General features: G+C 54.4%; 1 protein-coding gene across 2 annotated transcripts; it reads left to right on the top strand.

Moving 5' to 3' along the window:
- The first annotated feature begins 269 nt into the window (after positions 1-269).
- On the top strand, positions 270-7,411 carry PPP1R15B (protein phosphatase 1 regulatory subunit 15B). 2 transcript variants are annotated; one of them, XM_071817635.1, is made up of 2 exons: positions 270-1,116; positions 4,640-7,411. In XM_071817635.1, exons 1-2 carry the CDS (start codon positions 358-360, stop codon positions 4,850-4,852), a joined length of 972 nt encoding a protein of 323 aa, XP_071673736.1. In that variant the 5' UTR covers positions 270-357; the 3' UTR covers positions 4,853-7,411. The 2 variants fall into 2 exon arrangements, with proteins under 2 accessions (XP_071673736.1, XP_065710470.1); XM_065854398.2 differs by having other exon boundaries at positions 270-1,854.
- The last annotated feature ends 6,893 nt before the right edge of the window (positions 7,412-14,304 follow it).

The raw sequence follows: 14,304 nt of genomic DNA, 5'->3' as shown, positions 1-14,304 counted from the left end.
TCCGCACGCGGAGCGGGGGGCGGGGCCTCCGCGCTGGCCACACCCCTGCGGCGGGCGGGGTCCCCTCGACCGCCAATGGGCGGCGGCGGCCGGCCATGACGCTGGGGAGGCGGGCAGGCGCCTGCGTGGTGCGCGCGCCCCGCCCCTCGGGGTTCGCACCTCCCGGAGCCGGGTGGAGGCGCCGCCATTTTGCGCCGCCGCCCGCAGCAGAACTAGGAGCAGGACCAGCATGGAGCCGAGAGCCGCCGCGGAGCCGCTGCCCGCCGCCTGCCGCACCATTAGCCTTCCACGGAACGTCGTTCCGCAGCTACGACCGCACCGCTGGGAGCGCTGAAGAGCCTCCTCTGCCCGCCGCCCATGGAGCCGAGCGGCCGGGAACGCACCGGCCCCGGGCCGGGCTGGACCCGCCTGGGCCTCACCGCGGCCTGGCCTAAGCTGGCCGGGCCCAGCGCCGCCCCCGCCGGCGCCGCGCCGCAGGGCAGCCCGCCCTTCTCCTGGCTGCGGCTGATGTCGCAGCTCCTGTCCCCACTGCCCGCGCTGCTGCAGCGGTTGCTGCCCGGCCCGGCGCTGAGCGGAGCCCTCGGCCCCGCCACGCGGCCGCTGCTGCTGCTGGAGCCGCCCGCCTCGGACTGGCCCGAGAAGACGGTGCCGTGGGCGGAGGAGCCCCTGGGGAGCAGCCGGGAGGGCGGCGCGGAGCCCCCGGCGGAGCTGTGGGGAGCCGGGCTGGTGTCCGTGTGCGGGCCGCGGGGGGACCCGCGTGTGCCGGGCCCGGAGTGGGGCCGGGTCTGGAGCTCGGGCAAGAGCCACCTGCCCCAGCCCCTGCGGGCCGAGCTCCCCGCGCAGCCCTGGCCGGGCCGCCCCGGCGCTTTGCCCGAGGTTGAGTTTCTCCGCAACAAGCGCTTGGCGTTTCTCCAGCGATGGTGTTCGGCGAGCGGCGGCCTGGCCGTGCCGGAACCGGACCACGGGTACCACAGCCTGGAGGAGGAGCAGCAGCACAGGGGCCTTTGTCAGCAGAAGCTGGGACAGCGGGAGCAACCGTGTGATGCCGGGGAGCTGAAACGGCCCGAGGAGCCGAGCGATGTGAGGAGACAACATGGAGGTGGCACCTTGGAGCAGGTGGGGACAAGGGGTTCAACTGAGAAGGGGACACTCGAGGGGGGTGCCCTGACTGACGAGGATGACGAGGACTCTGAAACAGAGCAAAACTTCCCAGTTTCAGCCAGACCTGCCTGTGCAAATAAATTAATAGACTATATCATAGGGGGAGTTTCCAGTGGGGAAGAGAGTGCAGATGACGAGGAAGACTGGGATGACGATGACGATGGGTTTGATAGCGAAGAGCTCCCCTCGGATTCAGATGCTGGGAGCCAGGACGGGGAAAGGCTTCACCTCTGGAATTCCTTCTACAGTTTGGATCCATACAACCCTCAGAATTTCACAGCAGCCATTCAGACATCTCTCAGCGATCCGGGAAGGGACATGTCGGATGGGGAGGAGGAGGAAGATTCTTCATGGGCAGAGGAGACCTCAGGCTCTGCTGACCCGAGTTCTGAAGAGGAGGATGAGTGGGACTGTAGTAGTGTGGATGAGGCAGAAAACTTGAAACTTTGGAACTCATTCTGTACTTCAGATGATCCATATAATCCTTTAAACTTCACGGCAGCCTTTCAAACAGCAGAGAAAAAAGGGACGCCTGGTTTAAAAGGAGCAGAGAGGCCGAGTGTGGTCCTTTCTGAGCGTAATCACGTAACTGTCTGTCGGGTGCAGCTGGAGAATCAGAACTGTGGGGTCGCTGACTCTACGCAGCCTGCTGTTCTTTCTGGGGAGAATTGTAGGAGTACCAAGCGGAAAAAGGTATATAGCTCGCTTATGTTTTTGTGCTTGGGGGTGCTAAAAAGAAACAAAACCAACAACAAACCCACGTTGCGCTAAGCGGTTGAGGTCACTTGTGCCAGGATTCCAGCTGTGGGTACATCCCGCTCCCATGAGCTTACGGTCTAATTATTTGGCTGAGATGAATGTGCCTCATCCCTCCACGTGACAGTGGAATTTGTGATTCAGTGACGCAGGCACATCACTTTAAATTTATTTTCTAGACCTGAAGTTAGATGTTTCTTTCCGTGTTTGTGTCATAATGTAGTTTTTGTCATCAGAGAAGCCAATGAGAATTGAGACAGAAGTTTTTCCTCTGGAAAGTACCTGTTTCCGTTGATAAATATTTTAGGACCTTTGTGTGTAGTGTAATGGAGACTTCAAGCATTGTGAGAACGTTAGGACTTGTGACAAGCCAGCTTCGAGTTCCACACGTCTTTGGGAGTGGGAAGAACTCTGCTGCTGTGGGTTAACACGTGCTGCACTGAGCCACTGGCGTTTCAATACCAAATATATAATGCTCCCATTTTAGTTTAAGAGACTATAATTAAATCAGTAGTTGTTTATAAAAAGAATAATCTGGAACTGGGCTTCTGAGCACAAACTACAGCGTGTTTAGGAGGAGTTTGTGCATTAAAAACCTTGTGCTGGTAGGACTCAGGGAAATGGTAAAAAACAAATGTCGGCTCATAAGTGTTAGGATGCTCCAGATGCACACGGTGGCTTTTCAGGGGTGGTGTCTGAGTCTTGCCTGATACTTTGACCATTTGTATGAGAAGTGGTGCGTGGTCCTGATGCCAGGGTGGAACACGTTATCAAAATGGGAAAGTTGTTCAGTGCTTGTTTAGCATTCTTAGCTTTGCTCCTTTAACTGAGAGCCTGGCTTGCAGGGAACTCCATTCCTGCTTTTCCAGGGCAGGTGGTGTTTACAAACTTCAAGGTTCACACCTGGCAAACTATTACATTTCCATCTGAACAGAAAATACTCCAGCAGTTCTGCAAGAGTCCCTTTGTGACAGCAGCTGTGGGAAACGCTGCAGGGCAGCACTGCTGAGCTCGGTCCCTGCTGCCGTGACCTCAGACCCCGTTCAGGTCAGGGATGTGACCTTCATGCTTGGAATTTTGTGACTAATGTGTTGTTTGACTCTGTGTCATCTGTTCACATGGTGAAAGAGCGATGATCTGGGTGCAATGTTTAGCGTGATGTTACAAAACCCGGTAATTGTGCCCAAGGGTGTCTCAGACTGATGTAAAAAGGATGTAAGGTAGGAGCTCACGGAGGGAGAAGCTGATGTAACAGCTCCCTGTGCTTGGACGCAGATTCTTAATGAGCTTCTCTGCGAAACAGGTTGCGGAGCAGTGGCCAAGGCGTTCCCGGGAAACCATCAGGTCATTTATCCCGCTGTTTTCTATCTGCCACCCTGCAATCAATCGGCAATGTTCCTGTTTGTAAAGTCATAAAACCTGGGAGTGTTTTGTTTCACTTAAGGTAGCAGATGTATTGACACTACATGAGGAGATGTGGGTCTGATGGCCCTGCTGTCACAGGCAGTGCAGCAGAAGCTCAGGGTCACTGCTACAATGAGGTGGTTTCTGGGGGTTGTTTTCACACCATCTCTTGTGGTTCTGTCCTCACCTGCTGATTATTCCTGTAGCTCATCTCTTCCCTCACTATTTCATGTTTTCTGTGAAGAGTGGAAGGTGGCTGTACCACAAAAATCGATCTCGCTCCACACTCCCCGTTGTTTTAACGTGAAACTGGGGTTCTGTGCTCACAGAACGCAGGGATGGAGCAGCAGGTTTTTGGTACCCCCCCACGTTTTTTCCTGCCCCGCAGCGAGTTCGGTGGGGTCCCCTGTAATGTCCTGTTTGCCTTGTCTTCGGGAATCGGGCTGTGCTGAGGGCTGATGGGGGCTGGCAGTTTGTCCTTCAGTGCTGTGCCTTTTGTGCAGCTAAATGAAAAGCGATACATAATTCAGTAGGAACAGCCTGGCTTTTGCTTATTGCTCGATAACAGACTTAAATCCTTAGGGTAGTAATAAATACTGTCAAATTTAGATCCTGAGCCTATAGATTTCTTTTTTTTTTTTTTTTAAATATCTTAATAGTTCTTAAAAATAGCAAGGAGTGGAAGTTCTCATACGTATTTTCAAGTGCCGTGACATCATTTCCTGGCACGAACTGGAATACACTGGAACTTGATACCAGCTGGAAATAGAAGCGGTTTGTCAGTCACGCAGCGATGAGTGTTGGTGCTTCCTTATATGCAGCACAGTGAATTCCTGGTGAAGTCCCGGCTGACTCACACAGTTACCGATTCCACAGAACAAGGATTCTTCCTTTTCGTTTTGTAAGCCTCAGTCATCGCGATGTTGGCCAGGAGGAGATTTTCTAGCCCCAAGTGCAGGTCCTGGCATGAGTAACCCACCAGAACTGTGTGTGTGGGATCGTAACCCAGCGCTGGTGCCAGGGGTTATTGCACAGGGAACGCTGTGATCTGCCCCCAACCTAGAGAGGCTTCTTAAGCCATGGTTTAGAAACACTGGTAGTTCGAGCACTCTTGGTAGAGGGAAAAGTCAACAAGTGGTTGCTTTGAGAGCTGAGAGGCACAATATGCTCTGGCCTCCGTGGTGCAGAGACCTGGTGGCATATCTGAGGCTTTTTGATGTTTAGGCATTTAATAACTTCTGTCAAAAACAAAGAGGCAAATAAATATTAAGCTAATTTTCTCTGGGTAATGTTTTACTGAATGACTTGTCTTTTCCAGGTAACCTTCCTAGAAAAAGTGACCGAGTATTACATAAGCAGTGAGGAGGATCGTAAAGGGCCCTGGGAAGAGCTGGCGCGGGACGGGTGCAGGTTCCAGAGGCGGATCCAGGAGACAGAGGAAGCCATAGGATACTGCTTCACCGCGGAGCACAGGCAGAGGGTGCTCAGCAGGCTCCGAGGAACCCACTCCCAGAGCGCTGGGCTCTTCTAGGACCTCACAGACTGCGTTCGTGTGACCCCGAGCATCAAAACGAGAAGCGGCAGCTGCATGTGCTGGTTTGAGGTGGGGAGAGAAGTGGGAGGGTAATGCTTCTCTTTCCCAGTTCGATATTCAGCCGATGAACGTGCCCGTGTGTCCCCTTTCCACAAAACCTTTTGAGTATCACCAAGGGTAAGGGGGGTGATTGCATTCCTGTTGAGAAGCACTTGACTGCTTTAGGTTGAATCCATTCCAAAAACGCCTTGTCCGCAGTATGTTGAGAAGTGGTGACTCTTTAAGTTGGATTTTTGCACTTTGAAAAAGCAAAACCTATTTTGAAGGAAATATTTATGAGGCTTAGAACCAAGTTATTACAGTTTTGATTTAAAGTTTCTAGAGGTCTGTGCTACTTTCTTGTGGTTCTCCATTTCCTTGTACAGAAGCCTTGGATTTTGTAACCCGATAACATTAACGTTGCTGTGCGAAGCGGATAGTTCATTTCTTCCTTTTAAGATCCTGGTTTTGCATGTAATCTGGTGTTGAGTGTTCATGCGAGGCTGTGACGTTGAGTGTTGCAGTCCAGCGCACTGGGGGATTCAGAGGCACTCGTGCACTACGAGCCCTTTGGTTTGTCGCTGTTTAAATCGTAATAATTTTCTGCAGTACTGTTCCGAAGGCGTTGGCCGCTGGTGCTCCAAACCTCTTTGTTTGCAGGGCAGTCGGTGTCCTTGTCCTCATCAATAATAAACCTTCAAGGTATGTGTCAAGGCTTTGGTGGTAGTTCTGAGTTTAGGTGGCCACGCAGAGGGAACCAGGCCCTAGTTCTTTAGTTAATCTTCGACTTTGCTGTAATAGATTCTACTTTCTGAAGGGGGATTGAAGTGGACAACTCTTAATATTTCCTATACCCAATATGCTTGTTTTGGTGCTTGTAAGGAGAATTCTCTTTGACTTACAGAAATCTAAGGCTATGAATCGCCGTGTTCTTCACCAAAAGCCAGTATTAATACCTCTCTGCGTCTGCGCTCTGTTCATCTCGTACCACAATAGCATTTCACGCCGAGGTCGCTGGTGAAGGAAAGCACTCCTGGTTTGTGTCACCGCAGGCCCAGTGTGTCACCGCAGGCCCAGTGTGTCACCGCAGGCCCAGTGTGTCACCGCAGGCCCAGTCCGGTGAGGAGCAGCCCCGCTGGGCGCGTTTGGCTGCAGGATGTGGTGCGCCCGGGCAGGTACGAGCTGCGGCAGAATGAACACCAAACAGCCCACAATTCCCATCTGTTTGGACAAATGATTTGCTCTTTGGTTCATTCAACTGACTGCAATGGTTCCCTTTTGTAAGGGAGAAACCTAAAAACGCTTCTGATTTGTCATCTCATTGGTGATTGCCATTTTTATACAGATACAGAGGAGCTTTACAAGCTTCCCTGGATTTTCTGCCTTCTCCTCTTGGCCATCACTTGTAATTCTGTCTCCAATTCGGTCGGGTTTGGGTTTATTCTTGATTCCTATTGCGTGAAGTACGTTCATTGAATTGAAAAAATCCCTTTCTCTGCTACAAGTTAAGTGTGAAACGGTGGAATTCAGAGGGTCAGCAGTGAACAACAGCAGAGTTGTCATGTAAATGTAAAATACAGCTGAAATTCAAGCAGCCCTATAGTTTGACTGCCTGAGAGCAATGCAGCAACCTTGTTTTTCATACCCATGGCATAGAAAGAGTCTCCTTTCCTACAAAAGGTCATTTTAGTTGTGAAATTATAATTCTAATCATGCCCTCAAATGCTGCGAAATACCAATTTTTAGGAGTTAGTTTTCCCGTCTCGTATTGGATAACAGGTGTTCTTTTTTGTTTAGGAAAAAGCACGCGGGACGATAAACGCGCACTTAAAATAGATGGCTTGTTGACTTGTGCTCCAAGCGCCACTGATAAGGTAAAACGTGCTATGGGTGTTTTTCCCCGACTCTCCTGCTTCTCCGGGCCCGGAGAACTCGGTGCTTCTGGAGCCCTGGCCAAGCAGCCGGGTTCCTGGTGCTTGTGGGAATTCCCACCTGGAACCGGCAGAGCCAACAAACGGGGTGTAAAGGAGATAAAACCCACCGGTTCCAAAGCGCTCGTAGCACTTGATAAGGGATTTTTCCATCCCGCAGTGGTTCAACCCTCTGCTCTAACACCCCAAACACCCCCTTGCTGAGCTCCCCCCAGCTCGTGCTTTCAGGGCATCCAATGCAAAGAGGTACAAATGAACGCTAAATTCCACAAACATCACATTAAACGCAAACTGAGCTTCGTTGTCACCGTGTTCCCTACGGCATAAGTGTCCTACGTGTACGTGTGTAAGTGCTGTGAAACAGTGGAAATAACGCTTGTTGAACTTTAAATCAAAACTGTAATGATCAGATTTTATTTTTGTATAATTTAGAGAAAGTTAGAAAACCTTCAGCGTTGGCTTTATACAGATTTTAATTGATTTGTGTCAAGTTTGTTGGGTTTTTATATCTAAAGTTATATTTCTGTACATAATAAAACTATTCAGAACTAATCTGTAAATTGTAATAAAGATATTTGCAAGATAATGCTGAATTGGTTTTCTTTGAAAGGACGTCCAGGAGCCATCGGATGGCTGCGTGACAACATGATTCACATCAGCTTTATGAGAATATTAATGTATTTAATTGTATTTGGTATTTAGACAGGCGGTGGTAATTTAGAAGCCGTCACTCCCCTGTGGATCAACTTCCAAAGCAGGATCTGTGCTGATGGAGCTTTTCAATTAGAATACAAAGCGTGCAAGCGCAATTCCTTGTATTCAGGTGAGGAGCCTGCTCGCTGTGAGCAGGACACTCGTGTTTTCTTGCCCTCATTGGAGCTGAGTATTGAGATGCGGGTTTAGTCTGCTCGGGTGGCATCGCTTTGAATGTGAACACTGCGATTTGGAAGGGAGTTCAGGGGGTTTTATAAGTATTTTCAGGCAAATTTGAGGTGTTGCCTTGTGAGAAGTGACTCGAAGGTTCCCGACGTCGGATTGTTCCTCGAGAAGAGCCGGACGTGTCCCTGGGTCCGACTGTCACCTGGGCCGGTAACGCGGTGAATTATGTGTTCCCTTGTTCGTGTTTTAATGATTAGAGAAAAGCATTTGGTGCAGAGCTCAGTGAATGTGAGCGGTGACAACGCCAAGCGGGGCTTAATCCTGCACAGTTGATCCAGCCTCATTGTGTTAGCGGAGGGGTTTTGGTGGTGTGTGAAGCTCGTCTGTCGCTCCTTGTGTTCCAGACCAGGGGTTACGGTGATTCCGAACCTGCGATGAGTTCCCAGGTCCATCACGGCGCTTCCGGAGCGACGTTTTGGGGGAAGAACTTTCAGCTCTTGGTGGTTTGGGTTTATGTCTTTAAGCAAAGTGCCACTTTGCTTAAGTGGGGCTGAACTGGGAGCTGTGCCCTGCAACACAAACCATTTCACACTGGGCAATAGTTGTTCCTTTAAGGGCATCCTGGGCAGGAAACTGCTGGACTAGACAAGAAAAATTCTTCTTCCTGCGACAGCAAGCAAAACTGAATATAGTGAACATAATAATTAAGAACTACATGGTTTTTTTGAGTCATATTCACCTCTTCTGGCTCTAAAATCTGCTTTAAAAATTGAACATTTTAATCTTGATTTTTCAGTGAAACAGCATAGAAAGAAGCAGCGTGCCCAACGCCGCCAGCCGCGCGTGTGGCGCTGCGTCCAGGCGCCGTCCGGAGCGCAAATCCGGCGGGATGGCTTCGTTCTACGGGCTGAGATCACGGTTTACCTGCATCCACCGGACCCGCTGGTGTTGTGGTGGCTGCGTCTCCTCCGCGGCGCTTCAGGATTCGTCTCTCAGCGGAGCACACGGGGAGCAAACGAGCTGCTATTTCTGTACTCGCATCCGCTGAAACGCCGCTTGCAAATGAACGTTGTGGCGGAGCTGGTTTGGTCCCATCAAAGCCAGTTTCTCCTGAAACCGGCAGCGGGAGAAGGCGCCGGTGACGCTGAATCACGACGCGGTCACAACTCCAGCCGCACTGGGGTATAATCCAGGTTTATTCCCATGTATAATCCCAGGTTTATTCCTGTTTCTGTGGCACAAGGGGGGAAATGAAGCAGTGTAAAAGCCTTTGTGTAAGTCTTGGCGGTATGAAGGATTAGAGCCCATTAGGGGAGGCTCCATCTGCCCTGGTCTCTCAGCCCAAGTCACCAATCCAAGGGTCAGACCTGGTTTGGACCCGCTGACAAACGAAGCTTTGGGGACCAATTCCTGCGAGTCCTGGCACAGGTGCAGCCTGGGCAGCGCTGGCTGGTGCCATCTTAAGCTAAATCTGGAAGCCTGTCTTTAGAGAAGGCAGCTGCCGCGAAGAGCTGGTACAGCAGGGAAAATAAAGGTCCCGCTTGGAAAACAGGGATGTGCTGCTCAGTGAGTCTGTGGGGTTTAACACGTTGAACGCGGCTTTGGAGCAGCTTTTCCTACCCCGCTGCCCCTCGCCCCGTGGGAAACGCCGGCTGCCTTCCCTTCCCCAGCCCTGAGAGACGGAAAATAGGGACAGAAACCAGAAAACCGCTGCTGGCTGCAGCCCCTCCGCACACACAGAGCGACCTGGGCTGGGACGCGCGCCCGGGGCTCCCACGGGGACTTTGTGCTGAGACAAAGACCCAGTGGGGACATTTGGATTCAGCACCTTCTCCCTCCTCATGCACCAGGCTCCTTGGCTCGGGCTTTGCTGGTGAGGCTGCTGGGATAATGGAGGCCGGATCTGAGGTTGAGCGAGGCTTGTGGCCAAGGGGAGGTTTCCCTTGGGCTGGGGGGGTTGCGTTGGCTCCGTTCCATGGATGGAGCTGCCGTAACGCAGGGTGGGTTTGGTTGCTGTGCCTGGTGGTAAATGCGATCCTGGGATGGGTGATAAAGGGCTGTTAAACATCTGCTTGTAATCTGGGCGTCTGGATCCGGCGGATCCGCGAGCAGCTCCCGGCACCGTCCCTCAAATTACAACCCGTTTACAACCAGACATAAAGCATATGAAGCAATTAGGCTTTTTGCTGAGCAGCTCCGTCTCACCCAGGGAGGGTTACTGGTCTCTGTGTTCCAGGAGGGAGCTGTGTCCTGCCCATCTGGGGTTGCAAAGCACGGGGGCTGTGGCCATTGTGTCCCCAGCCTGGCCCCTAAACGGGGCCTTTGTGGAGTGAATGGAGCGAGGAGACTGAAGTTAGGGGCACAGATTGTGTATTAATGGCTGGGGGGCACAATGCGCATCTCGGGGTGCACCAGGCTGGGATGGAGGGGGGTACCCGGCTCACTCGCTCTGCAGCTGCATTTCTGCTCTTGTTTCTGGGGAAGCTTTTGTCCAGGAGATGGTGCCAGAACCGTACGGCAGCACCGGACTCACTGCCGGGGCCCCCAAGGCGCTTCTGGGTGAGTGTCCCCCGCTGTCCCCCCACCCGTCCCTCCGCCCATGGGTGCTGTGCCCCCCGCCCCTGCCCAGGGTGCTGCGTCACCCCGGAGCGAGCACCAGCGTGGGACAGACGATGTGGAGCTGGCACAATAATCATCCCTTTCCGTGCAGAACCGCCCGGTCTCGTCGCATTCCTCACGCCTGACCCACCAGGGCTCGGTGCAGGAAACTTCCTCGGTCTCCCTTTGCTTCCCTAGGCCGGGCAGGTCACAGCGGTGGCTGTCACAGCGGTGGGTGTCACCGCCACGGGTGTCACCACAATGGGTGTCAGCGCCAGCCGTCCCCTGTGGCCGCAGCCGGTCCCGCGGTGCTGTGTCACGCTGTTGCTCGCCCGGCACAGCCCTTTTCCGCGTGTTTTGCTCCCTTTGCCCTTTGTTCTCCGCCCGACCGCCGTGGCCGGGAGTCCCCGCGGTGCTGGGGCTGCTCCTGGCACGTTGGTGAAACCGCCTGCCCAAAGCGGCTTCTCGTGCGCAGGGGTGACCCGGTGCCCTGGGCACGGCTCTAGAAGATGCTTGATGTGCTGGGGCTGTTTCTTGGTACATCTGCTGGGCTTCTCCGTACACCGAACACCGGCGGTTTTGCGAAGAACAGCTCGGTGTGTGCCCGCTTGCCATCCCCTTCCTCCATAACCTGGGTGCTTGCGAGCAAGGAGCTTTTAAAAGGATTTTAAACCACATGAAAGCAGAAAGTCCCGCTGGTATTTCCCCTTTGAATTTCTATTGGATTAAGATGGGAAGAAATAGGGGGGGGGAATTCTCTTGTGGAAAGCAATAAAAACTGATTTATTTACCTGGCAAGAGAGAGCCTGGAGCTGCTCGGGATTCTTCACCAAAGGTCCTGCAAAGCTCCTTCTCCTCCCTGGTCCTGTTGTCAGAGGGATGAGCTGGTCCATGGGATGAGCTGGTCCTGGGATGACCTGGTCCCCGTGGTGGCCACGGACAAGGGAGGAGATGCTGAGGATACACATGGTCAGGGAAATGCACCCTCCCTGGGGGTTGCTGCAGAAGGAAGGTTATCATCTAAGATTATATGAGTTTATCTGGCGTGGACATCCCACGTGCCCTCGAGGGGTGTGCAAGAACGACTTTTGCAGAACTGGGGAGGTCTTGCCCTGGCTGGCGGGTCAGGGCCGTGCACAGCGGGCGCTGGATCCTGGGGGTGCAGGGTGGGCTTGGGCGGTTCTGGCATCTGCAGGTTTCTGTTTCACGTCTATATAAATAAATCGGCGTTGGTTTTGAGAGTGGTGCGATGGGGAACCTGTTGTTTCCTGGAGTGCTGTGGTTGTCCCCGCAGAACCTCCCCCAGCACTGAAATAGGATGAGGGCATCTTAGGAATAGACCTTTGGCTGTGTTTGACTTCATAAATTTCTGCCTTGACCCAGCACGTGCCAGGAGCCCCTCTGACCCAGGGCTGGCTGTGGGGATCCCCCAAAAACCACAATGAGAACAGCTTGATGTGGCAGCTTTTTCCTCAGCCGCCTGTTTGCGAGCTGCCCTGAGATGCTGCTCGAGCGCTGCGGGGCTTTGGCTGTGAGGATTGAGCTCTGGGGTTTCTTCACCACCTTTGTCAAAGGAGGAAGAGGAGGCAGAGGAGGCAGAGCCGCCTGCCCCGGGGCGATGCCGTGACCTCCCGAATCTCGGGGCACATCGCAGCATCAAAGCCCTGGGAGCTCCCGTGGTCGGTAGCTGGGGTTCAGCTCCCCGGCCGGGCTCGCGGACGGGAACGTGACCGGGGCGGGCGGGCTCGGGGCGACGCTGGCCCCGCTCAGCCCAAACGCGGGCACATAGCCCAATCTCGCAGAAAAGCCGGTGCAGAGCGTGGAGCTGAGGGCACAGCAGGACACGAGCTTGGCCCGCGGTTTGCAGGTGGGAATTTCTCCCACAAAATTCAGATTCCCTGGTGAATCAATGCCCAGGACCGTGGCATCGAGGGGTCCCATCCGCTGCTGTCCTGATGGGCTCGCTGGGACTAACCAGAGGTTTTTCTTACCCAGTGGTTCGAAGAACTATAGAAAGAGCCTTTCTGGGGCTCGAGGTGAATTGGTTTCCCAAACCCTGGCAGGACTTGCTCTGATGTGCACCAGCTCCTTCCTTCCCAGCTCTCAGGCCTCTCCTGAACCAGCATCTTTCTCCTTGTGCCATGAGAAGCTTTGCAAAGAGACACGAGGCCAATTGCCTCCTTCACAGCCACCCAGCCCAGGTGCCTCCCAGACCCCACCTTTCCCCTTAAAAGACATTTAATTGACGGCTAAGAACGAGCAGAGAGAAAATCCCCATCGGGGAGCTCTGCAAGCGCCGCAGATAATCATCAGGGTGCCCTACATACTGCCTCGGCTTGGCTGCGAGATCAGACGGCGAGAAGAATCTGACATTGTTTAAAATGAACGGGAGAGGGAAGTAACAACTCCATAATTACTCACCCCGAGTTAATTGACGGTAATTACAGCGAGTAGGCAGTGGAGGAAGCCGTGACGGGCTGGCCCCGAGAGTCACCCGGCGGGTGCTGGGAGGGTGCCCTCTGCACCCCGGCTCCCACAGGGTTAACTCCACAGGTTCGGTTGGGATTTCTTCTTTTCCCTCCCTCCTGGGTTATTTGCAGCAAACAGAGTCCGGGTGGAAGGTCTGAGCTTGGTTGCTCCTGGGGGACCGGGAGCTGTTTGGTGCTGTCCCCGTCACAGCACCGGGCTGCTCCGTCCCCGAGCCCGCTCCCTGCTGTCCCCATGGCCGATGACATCGACTGGCTGGACCTGCCGGGCAGGTGGACCTACGGCGTCTGCGGGGACGGGCGCATCTTCTTCATCAAGTACGGTCCTGCCTGGGGGCTGCCGTGGGGATGGGGGAGAGCCGGGGTGTGGGGGGAGCCCGGTGCACGAGTTGGGGGGCTGCAGGGGCTGGGGGGCTTAGTCTGGGCTGCGAATGAGGGGTCCCACCTGCTGCAAGCCTCTGCCTGCTTCCCTATCGCACACTCTCCTTTCCCTGCGCTTCTCTCTCCTCGGGGCTCAGTGCTGTCCTAGGGTCATGGATGCTGTTCGCCCCTCGCCCTAAAATCCCGCCCTTCCATTCTTTTGCCTGGAAAAGTCCCCTGTGTTGCAAAGACCCCTCCCCAGGCGATGGGAAGCGGCCCCCGCGGGCGCTGACAGCCCCGCTCTGTGTGTTTTGCAGCGACGAGACCAAGTCCACGAGCTGGGTGCACCCCGGCACCGGCTACGCCATCCAGAGCGGGCACTTCTCCTGCGCCGGTAAGGGACGGTCCCGCGGCTCAGCCCCTGCCCTCCCCACACACCGAGCGCGATCTGGAGCGGTGGGGTGAAATCCTCCAGAAACACAATGGGGACCCCGAAAAGTTGGGCGAGTGGGAGCTGCCTTGTGGCTGGAGGGGTGCGGGGGCTCCAAATGATGCTGCGTCTCTCGGGTGTGGGGTTTGCAGCTGGAGACGTTCTCAGAGGGCTTTCAAGAGACCCCTTCTGCCCTGTGGCTCAGGGGCCCCAAGCTGCTTTAAAAACACAGATTGAATGTATGAGATGACCAACACGAGACACCCCACGGGCGTCACGATCATCCCGTGTGCTCTGGCCCTTCTCTAGTGCTGCCTCCTGCAAGCGGGGTCTCCTCCGCGGTTGCCTTGGTGTGACACCGAGCACTGCGAACCGTGCGGCAGCAGATCCCTTGGGCAAGCGCTGTGCTCCGCTGTGACACCCCAATCCACAGCAGGGCACAGGGGGAGGGCGCGGGCTGCGCAGGGCGAGGGAAGGTGACAACCACTTCTGTCCTGTCCTTCCAGGGCTGCCCCGAGGCTGGGAGGTGGACACCACGCTGCTCGGGGGCTTCTACTTCATCAAGTAAGTGAGAAGGGGCTGGGGGGAGAAGTTTCTACCTCCTGCTCACAGACACCATTGCACCCCCAAAAGATGCTGCTCCCTGGACCTGTCTGCTCAGGGACGGCTGCTGCCGAAATCCTGGCGGGTGCAGCACAGGCTGCTGCAATCCACCAGGAGATGTGG

Source organism: Patagioenas fasciata, chromosome 21, assembly GCF_037038585.1.
Source record: "Patagioenas fasciata isolate bPatFas1 chromosome 21, bPatFas1.hap1, whole genome shotgun sequence".
Classification (NCBI taxonomy): Eukaryota; Metazoa; Chordata; class Aves; order Columbiformes; family Columbidae; genus Patagioenas; species Patagioenas fasciata.
Note: the sequence above shows the minus strand (reverse complement) of the source record. Positions and strands in the feature narration are given on the sequence as shown.

Excerpts from the sequence above, each read along its gene's own strand:
- PPP1R15B (XM_065854398.2), top strand. The coding sequence starts at position 358 with ATGGAGCCGAGCGGCCGGGAACGCACCGGCCCCGGGCCGGGCTGGACC. Across the intron at positions 1,855-4,639 it reads GGAGTACCAAGCGGAAAAAG|GTAACCTTCCTAGAAAAAGT; the intron begins GTATATAGCTCG and ends TGTCTTTTCCAG.